This window comes from Morus notabilis, unplaced genomic scaffold (genome assembly GCF_000414095.1).
Source record: "Morus notabilis unplaced genomic scaffold, ASM41409v2 Scaffold69, whole genome shotgun sequence".
Lineage (NCBI taxonomy): Eukaryota > Viridiplantae > Streptophyta > Magnoliopsida > Rosales > Moraceae > Morus > Morus notabilis.
This window is the reverse complement of record NW_010364208.1, coordinates 670,590-688,813: the sequence shown is the minus strand read 5'-3', so window position 1 is coordinate 688,813 and position 18,224 is coordinate 670,590. Positions and strand designations below refer to the sequence as shown.

The following is an 18,224-nucleotide window of genomic DNA, read 5'->3' as shown; positions in this document are numbered from 1 at the left end:
TGTAACTTGGGTGTAATTTTTAAGTTGAATTTGAATTATAACTTGAGTTGAAGTTGTAACTTGAATAAAGTTGAGTGAAGTTGAATAAAATTGAAGTTTAAAAGAACGTGAACTTAAATAAAATTGAAACTTGAAATTATCTTTTTTTGAATTTTTTAGACAAAAGAACATGTCCTAAGAAAAAACAAAACAAATAACTCAAATTTATAATTAAAAAAGAACCACTGTTATCATAGGCCCCGTTTATTTCGCTGATTTGAGTTTAAAATTCGAGTTTTATTACAGTAAAAAGCTCTCATAAATAATTACATCTAACTTTTTACTGATTTGAGTTTAAAATTCGAGTTTTATTACAGTAAAAAGCTCTCACAAATAATTACATCTAACTTTTTATTATAGTAAAAAACTCACATAAAATTATATCTTAACTTAAATTAAAAACTCGAATAAGTGAACTAAACGGTCTATAATGAATCTACCAACCGAGAACCTCAAAACTCCAAGGAGAGATACATGCCACAAAATTATCTGACTTCTAAAATTGCCAAAAAAATGTTGACATAATTGATGATTATTCACACTTGACAGAGTAGAGAAGGCACGTGCCTCATGATAGACCCATCATGTGACCTCTCTCTCTCTCTCTCTCAGCTTTCAAGTTTCATCATCTTTCTTCCTTCCTTCCTTCGGGTCCCACCCTCCTTTCTCTCTCCTCTGTCTCTCTCTCTCCCTCTCTAACTCTGTTCCTTTACGCAGATTCACTCCTCACTTCTTCCTCTCACTACTCTCCTTTTCTCCTCTCTCTTTCGTCTTCTTCTTTTTCTTCCGCACAGAAAGCGGCAACAAACAACTACAAACAAACAAACACACTTTGTTCTGTAACTTTCCTACACAAAACTCGACCCAGTAACTTCAATCACTTGTCCTTTCTTTCTCTTGACGTTGAAAGAGCTCCGAGAAAACTAACGCGAAAACGACAACGAAAATGGGTTCTGTCTAGAGAGAGAGAAAGAGAGAGAGACAGAATCACATGGGTTGTTTGCACTCCAAGACCACCCACCTTCACTCCCCTGACGACCCTTCTTCTCAGCTCGACTCTCTCAAACCCGACCCAGGTTTCTCTCTCTACTCTCTCTCAAGATTTTTTGTTTTTTTTTGCGTTGTTGTTGATGGGTGTTTTTGGTTTGTGAAGCGAATGGAAATGATCAAGGAGATGAAGAGAATCGAGTTCCGGCGTTCAAAGAGTACGGCCTCAACGAGCTGAGAAAGGCGACGAATGGGTTCAGCACAGAGTATATTGTCTCCGAGAGCGGCGAGAAAGCTCCTAATGTCGTTTACAGAGGGAAGCTCCACAACAATCGCTTCGTTGCTGTTAAGCGCTTCTCTAAGCAGTCTTGGCCTGATGCAAAGCAGTTCGTGGTAAGACGAGATTTTTTTTTTTGATGTTTGGTTGCCGAGAAAGTGAAGGAAACAGAAAGAACTGAAGTGGGTTCTTTCGGAAATGCACATTTCCCTTTTTGGGTCTTGTCCTGTTTTGTTTGGTTGGTGAGAAAGTGAAGGAATTTACAGGAAATTAGTACTTGGGGTCCGTTGTTTTGTAAATTTTTCACAAAAAATGAGTAAAACATATATTGGGTCTTTCACTTCATTTAGATTTATATACATGTGATTATTTTCCCTTTCATTTTCTCGGGAAAAACTAGGCCGAGGCAGCAGGAGTTGGGAAGGTGAGGCACAAGAGATTGGTGAATCTGATAGGTTGCTGTGTTGAGGGAGATGAGAGACTCTTGGTGGCTGAGTACATGCCCAATGATACTCTATCCAAGCATCTCTTCCACTGTAATGTGCTCAACTCAGATCTCTTTCTTTTGTTTTCATTTCCCTTTTAGTAAATTCTCTGGGAAAAGCTTCAATCAGTAGGAAAACTTTTTTCCCCTTTTTATCCTTTTGCCTTCACTTTTTCTGTACTAGACATTTAACTTTCTGGCCCTTTCTCTTTTCCCCAAGTACTACTGTTCCAGGCTTTTTAATGTGTATGTATATAGGGCTTATACTCAACTTCAGCTGACTATTAGTTAAATGGTTTAATTGCTTCTTATAATATTATTTTGTGATTTGTGACTAGTCTTTAGATAACCATATTTTACTTTCAGTTGTTATCTTTGTGCAGTGTTTCTTTTGTTTGCTTTCTTTCCATAGTGAGTTCTACAATCTTTTGTTATAGGGGAAAAACAGCCACTGCCGTGGGGAATGAGAGTTAGAGTTGCATACTTTATCGGGCAGGCCCTCGATCACTGCAATGCCGAGAATCGGAAGATTTATCATGATCTGAATGCATACAGAGTTCTCTTTGATGAAGTAAGTTATGAAGTTGTCCCTATGAACCTTTTTCTTAAAGTGTAGTGGGATGTGCTAGAATCATACTTATTAATGTATAAATATTTGTTACCTTTAAGTACTTGTAGAGCTGTCAACTTCAATAATTAATGTTATCCTCTTTGTTTCACTGGCATTTTTGAATTTATTCCTCCTTTTTCCTGGTGCATTAAAAAAGGTCTTTTTTTTTTGTGTTTTATCAAATTTGATTTGGTCCATCAGCCAGGGAGTTATTTGCATAGAGAGTGGTCCATTCAAAACGGTAGAGTGTGCATGTCATTTGTTGCATTAAAAGTTGATGCTTTTTTCAGCCCCATTAATCATGCTTTCTGTGGTCCTACATTTTTTTTTTATAAGTATTTTTGCATCTTTAACAAACTCAATTCAAACGTGTGTTACCTCCATTAGTCAATTCCATCAAGTGAATGAAGTGGATGAACCTCTTTTTGTCTTTTGACCAAACACCTCCGTTTGTTGGTCAATCTTTTCAGATTATGCCACCTGGGTTGTGGATTCTAGTTATTTCATTCCCATTTGATCTGTACCAATTATGTTCTTGTATGCCTCATAAAGAAAAATAAAAAATAAAGAAAAAAGAAAAAACTCAAAGCTCTGTCCATAGTCTTGGTCATAACCACCTTGATCTCATCTTCTGATGGTTTAGCTCTCTCTTGTTGCTATATGTAATTGCTGTATGAAATCTTGAAAATCTCCAACTAACAGTCATCGGCTTTCATACAGAAATTGAAAATAGTATATAATTATAGGACCTAAAACTCCAATGTGGGATTTTTTGTGGTTCAATTGTTACTAATTTTTTTACTTTGGCCAGGATGGTGACCCTCGTTTATCTAGTTTTGGCCTAATGAAAAATAGTCGAGATGGTAAAAGCTACAGTACTAACTTAGCCTATACCCCACCTGAGTTTCTAAGAACAGGTAAGTTGCAGCAGAATTTGTCATTTAAAATTAAATGAATGAAATTGTATGGTTCATGTCGAGTTTCTTAATTAAATTGCATGTCTTTACAAAGGTGGATTGTATGCATTTGATGAAATTGCCAGTTTTCCGCAACCAAGATTGTCTGTTTAACCTTGCAAGAAAGGATATTGATCGTGTACACTTTGCCAGCCGTTATTAAAATTAACAAGCATGGAAACCGAAATCCTTGTTGTTTTGTTCAGAACTCATGCGCTGTGTTTAGTTATTTTAGAAGTGTGCATTATTGCTAAAGTTATCATGCATTTCTTCTTGACCAAGGGATGGTATGAATATTGCTTCCGTCATAATATTATTATGCTACAGGGTCGGTACTTGTTCTATTAGTACCGTGATGGGAAAAAAAAAGTCCATATCCATATTTTGTGAAATTGATCAATCTCAAATCTATGCAGGAAGGGTCATCCCAGAGAGTGTAATATACAGTTATGGAACTGTTCTTTTGGATCTTTTGAGTGGAAAACATATTCCTCCAAGCCATGTAAGTTGCCTTTTGTTTCAATAAAGTGCTTCATTGTTCTCCTTTTTTAATGTTCCCTGGTACAACTTTTTATTGCAATCCATTTGGCTTTCCTATTGCATTTATTGACATGTTTAAAAAAAGAACTTATTGAAAACTTGCTTTATGTGCAGGCGCTGGACTTGATAAGGGGTAAAAATGTACTGTGCTTAATGGATTCCTCATTAGAAGGGCAGTACGAGAACGATGATGCAACTAAAATGGTTGAGCTTGCTTCAAAATGTCTCCAGTCCGAGGCTAGGGAGAGACCAGATACTAAGTTTCTTCTTACAGCGGTGGCACCACTTCAGAAGCAGAAAGAGGTAAAAATTTCATGTTTTCTTCCGACCTTGAAAGTGCAATTTATGTTTTATGCTCTTAAGGCATGCTAGCTTGCCCAGTGGGGACTGTTATTGCTCCATTTTCTGTGATGTTGACTATTATCTTTGGTTCTTCAAGGTGGCTTCTCATGTTTTAATGGGCCTGCCTAAAAACAAGGTGGCGCAGCCAACCATGCTATCGCCCCTTGGCAAGGCCTGTGCAAGGATGGATCTTACCTCCGTTCATGATATTTTGCTCAAAACGGGTTATAAAGATGAAGAGGGAGCAGAAAATGAGGTATCCTAGATTGTCTTTTCTATGCTTCTCCCCTTTGTAGTCTGGCTACAACTCAAAAATAGAGATTAGAATTCAATGGGGTTATATTAACGGTGAAATGCAACGAGAAGAAGATTAGCAGACCGAAGATGTTACCTTGCTTTGTCCTTGTTAGTCCTCTAAGGAAGTCTCTGTTCACTTTAGCAGTGTCTTGTCAATAACGGTTGTCATCATGTTGCACTATGCCGAATGTGTCTTGTCTTCATGTGTTTCATGACAAAATGGAATCGCTGTCTTCTTAATCGATGTTACCCTGGTCTTATTGATTGCGGTTCATGCTTTACTCATATTGTGGCCTACATATGTAGCTTTCATTCCAAGAATGGACACAACAAGTGCAAGACATGCTGAACACCAAAAAGTTTGGGGATATCGCATTCAGGGACAAAGATTTCAAGAGCGCAATCGAGTATTATTCTAAGGTAGATGGGTTTTCATTCTATTGTCATGCATACACCACAATATTCACAATCCTCTTTTCTTGTAGATGAAGAGCATTCTTCTAGTAATATAACTTTGACATGTCCTTTTTTTGTAAAAAACAGTTGGTTGTTATGATGTCTGTTCCTTCGGCTACCGTCTTTGCAAGAAGAGCTTTTTCCTACTTGATGAACAGCCAAGCAGAGCTTGCCTTAAGAGACGCCATGCAGGCTCAAGTGTGCATACCCGAGTGGCCAACCGCATTCTACTTGCAGGCTCTGGCGCTGTCCAAGCTTGGAATGGAGACTGATGCTGAGGACATGCTCAACGACGGAGCAGCCTTCGAAGCGAAGAGGCACAACAGCTGGCGGAGCTAGACTCAAGTACTTGTGTGGTAGAAATTTAACTGAGAAGTCCTCTTTTCCATTGAGGATAGTCAAAAGCGAAATGTAGTGAATTTTAATGAGAAGTCCGCTTTTTTATTGATGATAGTTATTAAAAGAGAAATGTGGTGAATTGACATATTCTAAAGATAATTTTCTAGTATTTAGCTTATGTTATAACAATCCCAAGTATTTAGCTTATACATTAATAACTAATAACTCATTTCATCTTCTTCTCTTCCCTGTAATCAACAACACCAAATTCTAGTCTTGTGGCCAGAAGTATACCATTGTGACAGACCGTCGTGAACTCGCAGAGAGTGATGATGAATCATGATCTCGTGATGCTGCAAGCAACCAACAAAATGTTGGGTTTTTTTTTTTTTTTTTTTTTTTTTTTTTTTTTTGGGGAAAAAATAAAGTTTTTTTTCCCATTTGGTTTTTTTTTTTTTTTTTTTTTTTTTTTTTTTTTTTCGGGAAAATATCAAGATTGTTCTCACAATGTGTATCAAGCATTATCTCAAACATTAATGTACTAAAACATTAAATAAAACAAATTTTAAAATATTAAAAAATTAAAAATTTGGAGAAAACAAATGAATACAAAAGATCAGGAGGTAGAGATGAAGATTGGCAGAATTAATATTTTTTTGGACTTATTTAAAATCTTTTTTTAATTTTTTTAATTAATTTGTATAGTGGTTACTTTGCTTAATGTGAAAAAAAAATTTATACTATATAATGAGGGATAAAACTGAAATTTTGATAAAATAAAATGGCTATTTATGGGGTCTTTTTCCATCTTTTATGGGGGTTTTTCCCTCCATTTTAAGATCACAAAAGATCATTAACCAAAATAGGAATTTAATAACAAAAACTCTCATGTTGTTTAATGGAAATGTAAAATTTACCTTTGTTTTTAACAATGTTAAGATTATCTATTGTTTTTTTATTAATTAAACGAAAATGAATTTGTGTTTCTCTAATCACACAAAGTTCGTATTTGATGACAACTTTAATGAAAATTAAAATTGTGAAAAAAGCATCTACCTTTAAAAACCATACTTTTCATCAAATTAAAGTTGATTATTAAAATACTAGAATAATTGAAGATAAAAATATTTGCTTTTTAATCTCTCTCTGTAAAAGAACCATTATCTTTTCCACAACTCATTGTTTCTTAGGGATTTTTAACTTGTAAAAATACAACTCCTCTACTCAATACTATTCAAACATATTTTTGTAATTATCTCAACGGAGAATAATTTAACTATAATATGTATATACATATAAAATTTGTCTACGTTCCTATTACCTAATATGTAAAAATTAAAACGTTACGTGACATTTATTTAACATAATATTAAAATTGAAAATGTGAAACACTGAAATATTTAATGATCTCATATTATTATTAGACTTTTTTACTATGTTAAATACCCAAATTGAAGTGTAGCACAGCTCGATGTTACGTCTTTCAAATATTCGTGTTATGTTAAATAAGGGTATATTTACTTTACGTGTTTAAATTAATAATTTTAATTTTTATATTTAAATTTTAAATTTTTTATAAAAAAAAAATTATAATAAAATTAAAATTATGAGTTTAAACACAACAAATAAACGAGTCCTAGCGACACTATGTTTCTTTTTTTTTTACGATGGACTGTCCCACCAGTCGAATCGATGCCAAAAAACGGAAAACAACGCAATGTTGATGGTGTTACCCGTATTAGATAATACTCTCGGGTATAAAGATAACAAAGAGATCATTAGGTAAAAGATTACAGAAGAGTAGCCAAATCTTTTTAGTTACAATCGGAGGTATTTTATCATTTTTCTCTCTTTTCAATTTCAATCTTTCGATTTATTTTCGTTAATTTATCTTCTCGATTTCTTGTTTTTAGATTCTGTGCAACTTACCCTCTGTTTGTTTCCCTAGAAAATTGAGGAAAATGAACTTTAGCTTTGCCAAATTCATTGTTGAATCCTTAGTAAATTATCTGACTTTTGGTTATTCAACGTGCAAAGAAAAAATCGCCTCGTTATAGCCGATTAATGAGTTTGTGGAAGAGCTTTTCTTTTTGCTCGTTTTTCTTTCTTTTTTTGGTTTTTTTTTTTTTTTTTTTTTTTTTTTTTTTTTTTTCTTTTCTCAGAAACTTAGAGAGAAATTGGGGCTGATTCAATTTGGAGGCTTGATTTTATGCCCTGGTATTTATATTACTTAACCAAGAAATGAATTGAGAAAAATGAAATTAGGGTTTTGAGCTGATTATGGTTGACCAAGGTATTGGATTTCTTGTTGTTGACCAAGATATTGGATTTCTCGTTGTTTCTGTTCTATTGGACAATTTTGCATTTTTGTTTTTGGTGGAGGATTAACGGTTATGAATGTTGTTGGAAAAATTTCTCAAAATATAAGAGTATTATTTCATTCTTTACAAAGCTTGGTTCTCCAGAGTTTGAAGATGGTTGTTTTTTTTTTTTTTTTTTTTTTTTTTTTTAAAGAGAATGTTGGAATGGTTCTTGTAATGAGTTTGGATTGCTTATGTATAATGTATCTAGTTTATTATCTTCTTTTCTAGGAGAAAGTGTCCAGTGAACTGGCTTTTTTGCTCTTTCTTCAGACAATGAACTCATTTGGTTTTGATTATAATGAAATTCATTAACAGAAAAGAAAAGGGAAATAATAAAGTCTAACTACAAGTTGGGAAGACATAAAGGAAGCATATAATTTATTGCCATTGATATGGAGACTATGGTTTTATCTGATTAACACCTAAGCGACAATTTGACTCTTGAGTATTGGGTAGGAACAAGTAAGCGAGATTTGCTTTGTTTGTTTATATATTTGAATGACTTGTCTATTTCTCTTTGAATTTTGACCTTTTAAATTTCCCACTGATGGTGGCTTATCATTTTGTGCATCCTGAGTTTGGACGGTCCTGAATTTAATTTATCCGAGTTGATAACGTGGTTAACACTAAAACATTTGGATTGTCATTTTAAAGGTCAGAAAGTTTGAATGTTTTAGACTTAACCAAGTTGTTAGTACGATCACGATACACATATTTTTTCATACTTGTTGAAGCTGAATATGTATTGACTAGGTAATGAAAAGGATGCATGTAATTTTCTGCAAGTGTAGTTGTTTGAGTTCAGAATCTGTAGCTGATAGTTCATACATTTAATGAAACAAGGAAAGAACATGCTTTTTGCTTGGTAGTTTAGTAAAGAATATTGGTTTCAAATGCAGGAAGTAGACAACATTTTATGGATATCAGGGTACCGTGCGAGGACGTTTCTGAGGAGCTGACAAGAGAGTTGCTCATTGCAATCTCTTACTCTGTACCAGAGAAGGCTTTTGATCTGGATCTGCCACCTGAGAAATTGAGCAACGTGGATGGTGTTTCGGTGTTGAATGGTGACATAACTGATCATTACCGGTCTGAACTGATTTCCATTTCTAATGCGCAATCTGTTGATGTGAAAATCTGAGTATCAACCGGAACCATGAGATCCAGCAATACTGTAGTTGGCATTGACTAATATTTAAGCCTTGTAATTGACTGCTGCTTTGTTGTCTCTTTTTAACTTCTGCTATGTGGATTATTACTGGGCGTATGAACGACTTTGTCGATGTTCTCTTTAATGTCAATGCAAGTATGGATGAACTGTCCAATTTTATTTTAGAATTCTGGTTTGCTTGGAGCTTATTGAGCGTTATGTTTATTGTTTACAAAGAAAGAAAGGCGTGTATGTTGATAGGGAAAATTGATCAAAGTAGAAGATAACACTTACTTTCTCAACTCCCTCGTGGTTTAATGTTTAATTAGGAGGAGATTAATTGATTGCTCAACAAAAGGTCACATCATAAGTAAAGAACCTTTTCCTCACTCATCAATTTGTCAGCAGCACTTTTTTTAACTTATTATCTTCATTAATTATTGCTTGTATTAAGAATTATCAATTCATAAAACATTATCAGTTGTACTGTTTTAAGGCACCCTGGTCTTTTATTGGCCGACAGATGTAACCTGACACCGGCCACGACAAAAGAAAAAGGATAATGACATTTTTTATTTAAAAAAAATAGAGGCATCGTTCTCATAACGAGCCAAATTAGAAGTTCTTTTTATACACACACACACACACACATATATAAAGGTCTCTTGTCTTTTTGTTGCATAGAGCATTTTTCTTGGCATATGCCAAACATCTCTTTCTCTCTGACGAGTGTTACTCTAGTCACCTTTGGTGAATAGTGGCAAGTAATATTTATTCTTTTCAAGTCTAGCCAAAGATGCTTAGGATTCGAGACAACATGGCCAGGATGATAAAAGAGGATCGGACCTGCAAACCTGGTAAGCAAGTACTTGTTCACTCCCACCATTGATTGGATTTTGAGCTTCTTGTTTAAAGCTGTAAAAGGCAACAGAACATAAAAATGGAGTTGGAGTTTGGAGTTTGGTTCTTCCCTACATTTTTAGGTGGGCTTGTTGCTGTGTGTTTGATATTAAAGAGAGCTAATGAGTGGTATCATGTAAGCATGCTGGGCCGGAAGCAGTACTATTCTCTGCCTCCCGGTGACATGGGTTGGCCCCTAATCGGGAATATGTTGTCTTTCCTCATTACTTTCAAATTTGGTTACCCTGACTCTTTCATTTCCAACTTTGTCACCAGGTCTCTCTCTCTCTCTCTCTCTCTCTCTCTCTCTCTCTCTCTCTCTCTCTCTCTAATCTAAGTGAACAAAATTTGCAACTATTTGAATTGCAACAATGGAATATGAGGATATGAAGCTTACTTAGTTCTTTTCACAATTCAAATTGCAACTCAAACTTTTTGCAACACTTTTCTTTCATCGAGAATTCAAATTTAATGGGATGTTTGGTTCATGAATTCAGAATCATGATTCATGATTTTGATTTTTGAAATTCAAATTTTGTACGAGAGAAAAACACTATAAAGAATCAAGAACTATGATTCAGAACACGAACTCTTGAAACAAACATCCCATAACTTTTTTATTATGGTGTTTTCTCTCATATAAATTTATTTTTCAACTCAAGTTTCCAATTCGAACCTGCGAAAAGAACAGGTTAGTGGTTTTTGTTATGGTAAATAGACCGGTTGAAAATGAAACCTGTTCCACAAGCAATAAACAAAAAGTTAATAATTCCAACTATGATCAATAGTCAATTGTTGTTGCTGGGAAACCCAGATTTGGCAGGACAGGGATATACAAGGCCTATTTGTTTGGGAGCCCAACCATCATTGTCACAGCACCTGAAACATGCAGACCTGCCTTGATGGATGATACACAGTTTAAGCCAGGCTGGCCTAAGTCAACTTTTGAATTGATGGGGAGGAAATCCTTCTTAGGCCTTTCTGCAGAAGAACACAAGCGTCTCCGCCGCCTCACAGCAGCTCCGATCAGCGGCAAGAAGGCGCTGTCTACTTACCACGAATTCATGAAAGATGTTATAGTAAGTTCCTTGGATGAGTTGGCAGAGGCAGAGAGACCAGTTGAGTTCTTTACTGAGGTAAGGAAGATCACCTTTAAAATAATTGTACACATTTTTTTGGGCGGTGAGAGTGGTCCAATTATTGATTCAATGAAGGAAGAGTATACTAAACTCAATTGTGGTCTAAGAGCCATGGCCATCAATCTTCCCGGATTTGCTTATCATAAGGCACTTAAGGTCAGTTTTTATTTTTTGTTTTTTTTTTCTTTTTGGTCTCCGTTTTGTAATTTTGTTTCTTAGTCACATCAATCCTATATTCAGAGTACTTTTATTTAGTTTCAATTCCACAACAGTTACAAAATAGTATGAAACTATACTCTCATTGAACTTGTTTAATTCGTTATTTAACACATGTTTCTAGCTCTTTTGCCTGTTTTTTGAAAATATGGTATGAACAGTAATGATTTTGCATTAAAAGGATTATTCATTGAAGGGTTCAGTATCAGAAGCCGGATATTGTTTCTTATCCCTTTGTCTTCATAAGATGTTTTCCTTTCTGGGCTTATTGTTGCATAAAATATTGTATGTAAAGTTTTAGTTTGTCCATCAATAAGAGAAGTGCTTCGATTATCATACTCTTCCGACTGGAAAACAAAAACAAGATGCTTTTATATATAAGAGACTGGAATAAGAAACGATATTCTGGCATCACGCAGGCTCGAAAAAAATTGGTCAAGATTCTTCAAGATGTTATAGACAGGAGAAGGGTGAAGAAGGAGAAAATTCTGTTACAAGAAAAGAAAGATATGATGGATTTGCTTTTGGATGTTGAGGACGATGATGGTCGAAAGTTGGACGATGAGGAGATCGCAGATGTAATCCTCATGTACTTAAATGCTGGCCATGAATCTACAGCTCATGCTACTTTGTGGGCAATCCTCTTCTTATATGAACATCCAGAATATCTACAGAAAGCCAAGGTTGGTAAATATTTAGTAAAGGATTCATTGGAATGTACCTTATAGTTTAATGTTTGTTCTAGTCAAAGTTATGCACCTTTCATCCATTATAATGAATGTTTATGATCTCCAAATTAAGAAGATAGTGTTGATCGAATCGCGTTATGTTATCTTTATTTGAAAAGAAAATTCTTATGTAGAATGTCTTGCTTCAGATGTAGTCTTTTAGTTAAATTTAAGTTTAACAGCAGTATAATATTCGCAGCATGTTATTCCCTCCAAATGCTCCCTTTAAAGTTTAATCGTTCTATATGTTTTCATGCCTCTCATCTTAATTTCTATCGAGTTTCAGGCGGAGCAAGAGGAAATTCTGCGAAGAAGATCTCCGACGGAGGAAGGATTGAGCTTTAAAGAAATTAAACAAATGGAATATCTTTCGAAGGTATCGTTACATTTAGCTGTTTTGATTTTGCTATGGCACAGACGTTAATTAAGCCATACTCATAAGCTATAAGTACCACAAACTTCTATACATCGTTGCATGCATGAATTCGTTCCAAATTTTCCAGACGACAACTTATTATGGTTTTACTTCATATATGTGATTTACTAATTTCACTGGCCAATAAATAATTACGTAGTGATATTTATCTAAGTGGTTTACAGTAGCGTTATGAAATCCAAATACTTCCATTAAATCCATGTAGATCTTGGAAATAAACTAATGAAATGACAATTTATCCGCGCTTTTCGCTCTGACAAGTTATCTGTATTTGGCTGTGAAGGTAATTGACGAAACACTAAGGGTTGTTAATGTCTCATTGTTCACTTGTAGAGAGGCAAAAACTGATGTTAACATCTGTGGTAAGTTATTCTTCTGGTTTCTCAGTAGTCTGTCTCTTTTTTTCTTTTTTCCTTTTTTTTTTGGGGTCTAATTTTTAATCAGTAAGAAATTTCCCTTTCAAGGCTACACAATACCAGAAGGATGGAAAGTGTTGATCTGGTTTAGAGGGGTTCATTTAGACTCAGAGCATTATCAGAATCCAAAAGAGTTTAATCCTTCAAGATGGAATGTAAGTAATATATAGACGCATGTAATCATTGAAAACCCGTCCATATATATATATGCTGCTCCTGTATAGTATTTCTTACATTTATGTTTGTAATGAAGCATGGATTTCTAATTGGAGACTACATATGTTGTTATATTTTGTAGGAAATTAAGCCCAGGAAAGGTGCTTTCATTCCCTTTGGAGCAGGAAGTAGGCTGTGTCCTGGAAGTGATTTGACAAAGCTTGAGCTCTCAACTTTTCTTCATTATTTTCTCCTTTATTATGAGTGAGTTCTTTAATCTGCTTTTGATTGCCTTCTCTTGTTAAAGACTTGTCCTTGAAATAGTCATTTTAAGTTGAGTATTACATAGATACATACAGCTCATATTGGCAGACAAGTTTCTTCTCTTCCTTCTAAATAAAATTTTTGAAACCACTTTTTTTTTTTTTTTTTTTTTTTCCTTTAATTCTTTTTAAGACTGAAATCCAGTGCTGGTGCTATGAATTTGTAACTAAAGGGGACACCTGTTTTTGGGAGTATGTGCAGCTGCATATAAATATGTAATAATTTATTCACATTGAAAATTGCTTTGAGAAGTCCAAACGAGGGCATTAGAAATACAACTAATTTGTCGTTTATTATTATTACGAATTTTATTATTTTTATTATTTTTCTGAAGTTGTTGAATTCCTGAATGCAGGCTTGAACGACTTAATCCTGGATGTGCTGTGGGATACCTACCCCATACCAGACCCAAAGACAACTGCCTTGCAAAAGTCAAGAAGTCACTATCCGCCTGAATGTTTATGTAGTTTTTTTTTTTATTTTTTTATTTATCGATAGTCTTTCGTCGATGTTTTGCTTAATAAAGCCACTAAACAGATACATACTAGAAGTGCAAAATAGCCAAATGGAAAAAGAAAATATAAAAAAAAAAAAAATTCTGGATTGAGAACGCCATGTTAATCTTTGTTCTCCATGAAGTTATTTTACAAAATCGTAGTCCTATTAGATTTAACATTAGTACCCACTTTTCTCCAAGTACAGTCAGAATTGATGATAACATTGGTTTGCCATGTTAACATTGATTCTCCATGATATATACTAACTCGTTTTCTCTAAGTACAACCTGAAAAGTAAGCAAATTTAACATTAGCAACATTGTTTTTTTTTTTTATTTATTTTTAAAATTCAATTATAAGATATGTGTTCAATTGATAGTTAGAAAACTAACCAACAAAGTCAGCCTAAGTTGTTGTGGTGGCTGCATAAGCTCAATGTAACCGGCGTCTAAATTTCTCATTGCAAGTTTCTCGTCGCTTGCAATATGTGGAGAATCATATTACCATTGTAATCTTCTCATAATATGATTCCTATGTTCAGAAGTATCTCGTATAACAACCATCTTTTTATCTTCAGTCTAAAAAATTTGGTGGCTCAGTGCCTCTTCTGCCGTTAGCCTACAAAAAACCAGTGAAGAGAATGTTTTTATAATAATGAGATTAGGAATCTCCACATTCAACGAACACTAAATTAAGATTCAAAATTTATAGATTTTCAAATTAACCGAACATATAAGAAAATACATAATATAATGACTGGACATATAAGCAAATCTAAATATGAATACGTCGTTCCTTCAATTAAACAAAAAAAAAAAAAAAAAAAACCGAAAAACAAAAATAGCAACAAAAAATTAGTGTTAAGTGGCAATGTGAACATGAGAGAAATAAACAACGTTAAGGTAAAAACAAGCAGGTTTTTTTTTTTTTTTTTTTTTTTTTTTTTTTTTTTTTTTTTTTTTTGTTAACTAGAATCGTTGGTCCTCAATAGCTTAAAATGAAAACAATTGTTAACATGATCAGGCAGATTATTATTTATTATTATTATTATTATTTTTACCAGAATCGTTGGTCTTCGAACTACCCGTTGCACTCAACTCCTCCCTTCATCAACTAAATAAGAAAAACAAAAAATGTTACTTAAGGTTTAGCTCATAATTGGTCCAAAATCTTACTGCTCATAAACCCCCCACGAAATCAAGGAAAAAAATGAAAAAAAAATAAAAGGGAGATTCTAGGGGGATGTACTTTCCCCCTACCTACCGGTAAAGAACAATCTAGAGGCTCTCATTTAATTGAGAAAATTTGATAAAAGATACCGAAGCAAAATAGTAATTGAGAATGTAGACCATTTTTTTTTATAACAAAAAAACTTTGACTTGTATCTTACGTGTCAAAAAATGGGTTTTATTTAGTCCATGTGTACGGGTCATTTCAAAAAAACTCTCCCTCACAAACCGACCTCACGACCAACTCTCTCGCCGGTTTTTCTCTCCGATCTCTCACCGATTGTTCGCCAAAAACTCTATGCATAAAATGACTCCACGCAAGCGCACTCAATCGAACAAGTAATATAGTAATGAGTAAAGTATCGTCTCCACAGGGACTGAGTTAATGAGGAATTCTATTACAAAAACCAGTGTTTATCAATATGATTGAGAATAGTTTGGATGCCAAATTGATATTAATTAAGTGGAAAGAATGTATAAGACCAAAGACTATAATTTAAATGCAGACAAGAGGTAAAAGTCAACAAGATCTGAGCTTAGAGCTGTGATTTAATGATGGATGAAGGCTAGGATTACTGATTTCCCCTCGGTTGCAACTCTGACCACGATTTGCTATACGATTGCTGTAGCAAAGTTCATCTAGTCAACCTAAAATTCTACATAATCATCTTCCGACAGATTTATGCTTGTAATTCCTTAAACCAAACCAACATATTCCTATGTGTTTTAGTTTACAAACCTGACGTTAACATCAATTTTAATGGGTTGTACAAGATAATAGTATATTCCTATACTATCTCTTACATTATCCAAGCTAGATCTAACTCAACCAACCTTTCCAGAATTAGCTTAAGTTTGTGTTTTCTTACTAAATGATGGCCTATCACTTAATAGAAAGTAAACAATAAATATGCTTGAATAAACCAGATGAAAATTACATTATCAATCGAAATAGCAAATAGATCTTCATTGCAACTTTGGTTCCATCAATAATCCTAGCTAAGGAATTAAGCTCATGTTTAGTTCAACAAAATCAGAATTAATAACAAATAACAGATCCATAAGGTCTCGGAAAGTAAATACAAAGAGAAAGAGAAAACAGCTAAACTAGAATCTGAGGTCAAAAACCCCTGTGTATCCGTGCTGTACTCTTCTTTTCTCCAGCTCCAGCGTCCAAAATCCCCTGTACTCTCTTCTGTCTCCGTTTCCAACTCGTACATGAATTTTGTGCGCCTCCTCTGATTTTTTTCTCCTCCTTTCTCTCGCTGCTGTACTATACTCTCCTTTTCCTTTATATACTAGGGCATGTTGAGGTGCCCTAGTGACAAGTGTATGCATGAGAGTCATGATTGATGGTCCCCCCTCCTGGTGCTCTTACAGCTGTCCCGTCAGTGCTTGGACCACTACCAGCGCTAAAAGACAAACTGCGCCAGCTTGCTAATTTTTGGCTGCTCCTGCTTTTGCTGCGACTTTGCTGCAGCAATGCTATGGCATTGGGGGCATTTCAGCATTTGTGTTTTCCACCGTGCTTTTCTCACCAAAAGCCTACGTCAGCACCTCCTGTGGACATCATGCACTAAGTTCCCAGGGTCAATGTAATGAGTTGAATTGAGGAATAACTTCAAAATATAGCAAGATTTCCCAGAAATAACAACTTTCTGCCACACGGACAAAGATTAATAAATGCTATTCAAAATACTAACACAAAGGCATTTTACCCGGAGAATATAAACAAATATTAAGCCTAAAAGTATGCTAAATAACTATCTTTCTGTGAGTTATCACACCCCCAAACTTAAGTCATTGCTCGACCTCGAGTAATGCCTAACAACACAAAACAAAACAACAAAACACGATATCTAAACACAAAATAACACAAATTTCTACTTTGGCTGCTGAGCAAGTTGATTCTCCATTCTCCAACAATGCCTCTAGAGTCCCAGCTCATTTCCAACCGACTCTTCATCCAATCTCAGATCAATCTGCCATTCTGCCCACTCCACAAATGACATTCCTCTAATAGTGAGTGTGTGGGACCATAGCTAACCATCCTTGTTTCACCTAGGTTGCTTGAATCACGATCCTTGAGCCTAGCTTTTGGTCTAATAAGCTGATTGCTTGACCCCTCTCCTGGTGCTCTAGAGAACCAAACGCCTAAGGCTTTATTCAACCTGTAGTCTACCTCTAAGGGCACTAGGTGGGTGCATACATATAACCCTTTTTGAACTCTTTTTTTTTCTTTTTATTTTTTTATTTTTTTATTTTTTTATATTTCCTCATGTCACTGCTGCCTTTTTATGCGAATGCCAACATTGGTGATGAAGGCACCCGGTTACTCAACAACGTCACAAACCAGATTTACTTTTAGCACACTCATATCCCGAACTGCTGTTTGACGCAAAAGTACACATGTGGCTCATATTACTCCTGGTTACTAGGCAGCTCGGAATAGTGGAGTATAGATTTTTTTTTTTTTTATAGCAAATACACTTCCACCCTTTTCAACATTGATTTACCCTAAACGTTTGGCCCCCCCTGAACTTAACTTCAAGGGCATCACACAATCAGTTCTATGACCCTAAGCTCTCACAATGACTCAAAACTTCCTAGGCTTTCCACTGGACAACTGTGCTATGATCTAACGTGCTAAATTTCACATGATAACATTCATGGAGCTACTTAACCACATATATCACCAAGATTTAATTCATGCCAAATTGTTATATAAGCTGAAACTTTTGACACATTGCATTTTTCATTGAATATCCTTACACCAACACAACTGCAGCAAGACCAAAGCATTTATTCATTTTTTTTATTTTTTTTTATTTTTAGGAAACAACATATGCTACTAAACAACAGACTCAAACAACGGGCATTAAACACAAATCTACACAAGCCTGTCAACCACCCCCAAACTTAAAGGAAGCAGTGTGGGGGAAATGCTGATAAACTACCAAGAACAAACAGATACTAAAAACAACTGAAATAAGACAAAGCAAAAATGGGGCAGAAAATTTATACTCCCTGGGCAGGGTAGGCAGGGCGCCTACCCTGTTACTCCTCTTCTTCTTCCTCTGGGTGGACCGAGGCACTGTCCTCAGAAACAACGGGCTCCAGTACCTCTTCAGGAAATTCAGGGAATGGGAACACCGGCTTGGTGAAGTTTTTCTGAAGAGATTTCTTCAAAGCGCTGTCTCGTTGCTCGACGTAGGCCCAATATTGCTGCTGCTGCTTATGCATCCGCTGCATCAATTCCATCATCTCAGCCTGCTGAATTTCCTGGAGAGTGATTCGATGTTCCATCATGCGGAGTGAGCTGATTATTCCTGCATCCTGACCT

At 35.1% G+C, this 18,224-nt stretch overlaps 2 protein-coding genes and 1 long non-coding RNA gene across 4 annotated transcripts; all 3 read left to right on the top strand.

Moving 5' to 3' along the window:
- The first annotated feature begins 700 nt into the window (after positions 1-700).
- LOC21406080 (probable serine/threonine-protein kinase At4g35230) lies at positions 701-5,558 on the top strand. The gene is made up of 10 exons (XM_010106058.2): positions 701-1,115; positions 1,193-1,419; positions 1,704-1,839; positions 2,225-2,358; positions 3,209-3,314; positions 3,770-3,855; positions 4,008-4,196; positions 4,333-4,491; positions 4,839-4,952; positions 5,076-5,558. Exons 1-10 carry the CDS (start codon positions 1,031-1,033, stop codon positions 5,325-5,327), a joined length of 1,488 nt encoding a protein of 495 aa, XP_010104360.1. The 5' UTR covers positions 701-1,030; the 3' UTR covers positions 5,328-5,558.
- Positions 5,559-6,982: 1,424 nt separating this feature from the next.
- Positions 6,983-9,028, top strand: LOC21406079. The gene is made up of 2 exons (XR_002902899.1): positions 6,983-7,157; positions 8,590-9,028. It is a non-coding gene; the product is annotated as an uncharacterized LOC21406079 (long non-coding RNA).
- A 521-nt stretch (positions 9,029-9,549) lies between these two features.
- On the top strand, positions 9,550-13,763 carry LOC21406078 (ent-kaurenoic acid oxidase 2). 2 transcript variants are annotated; one of them, XM_024170761.1, is made up of 9 exons: positions 9,550-10,016; positions 10,555-10,876; positions 10,955-11,035; positions 11,515-11,778; positions 12,110-12,199; positions 12,543-12,621; positions 12,724-12,830; positions 12,974-13,095; positions 13,511-13,763. In XM_024170761.1, the coding sequence occupies exons 1-9, from the start codon at positions 9,781-9,783 to the stop codon at positions 13,608-13,610; spliced, it is 1,401 nt and encodes a 466-aa protein (XP_024026529.1). In that variant the 5' UTR covers positions 9,550-9,780; the 3' UTR covers positions 13,611-13,763. The 2 variants fall into 2 exon arrangements, with proteins under 2 accessions (XP_024026529.1, XP_024026528.1); XM_024170760.1 differs by having other exon boundaries at positions 10,555-11,035.
- The last annotated feature ends 4,461 nt before the right edge of the window (positions 13,764-18,224 follow it).

Bases quoted from the DNA above. Each gene is read 5' to 3' on its own strand.
- LOC21406080 (XM_010106058.2), top strand. From the start codon at position 1,031: ATGGGTTGTTTGCACTCCAAGACCACCCACCTTCACTCCCCTGACGAC. The intron at 1,420-1,703 runs GTAAGACGAGAT...GGGAAAAACTAG, and splicing joins CTGATGCAAAGCAGTTCGTG to GCCGAGGCAGCAGGAGTTGG. The intron at 4,197-4,332 runs GTAAAAATTTCA...TGGTTCTTCAAG, and splicing joins CACTTCAGAAGCAGAAAGAG to GTGGCTTCTCATGTTTTAAT.
- LOC21406078 (XM_024170760.1), top strand. From the start codon at position 9,781: ATGGAGTTGGAGTTTGGAGTTTGGTTCTTCCCTACATTTTTAGGTGGG. The intron at 12,200-12,542 runs GTATCGTTACAT...TTGGCTGTGAAG, and splicing joins AAATGGAATATCTTTCGAAG to GTAATTGACGAAACACTAAG. The intron at 12,622-12,723 runs GTAAGTTATTCT...TTCCCTTTCAAG, and splicing joins AACTGATGTTAACATCTGTG to GCTACACAATACCAGAAGGA.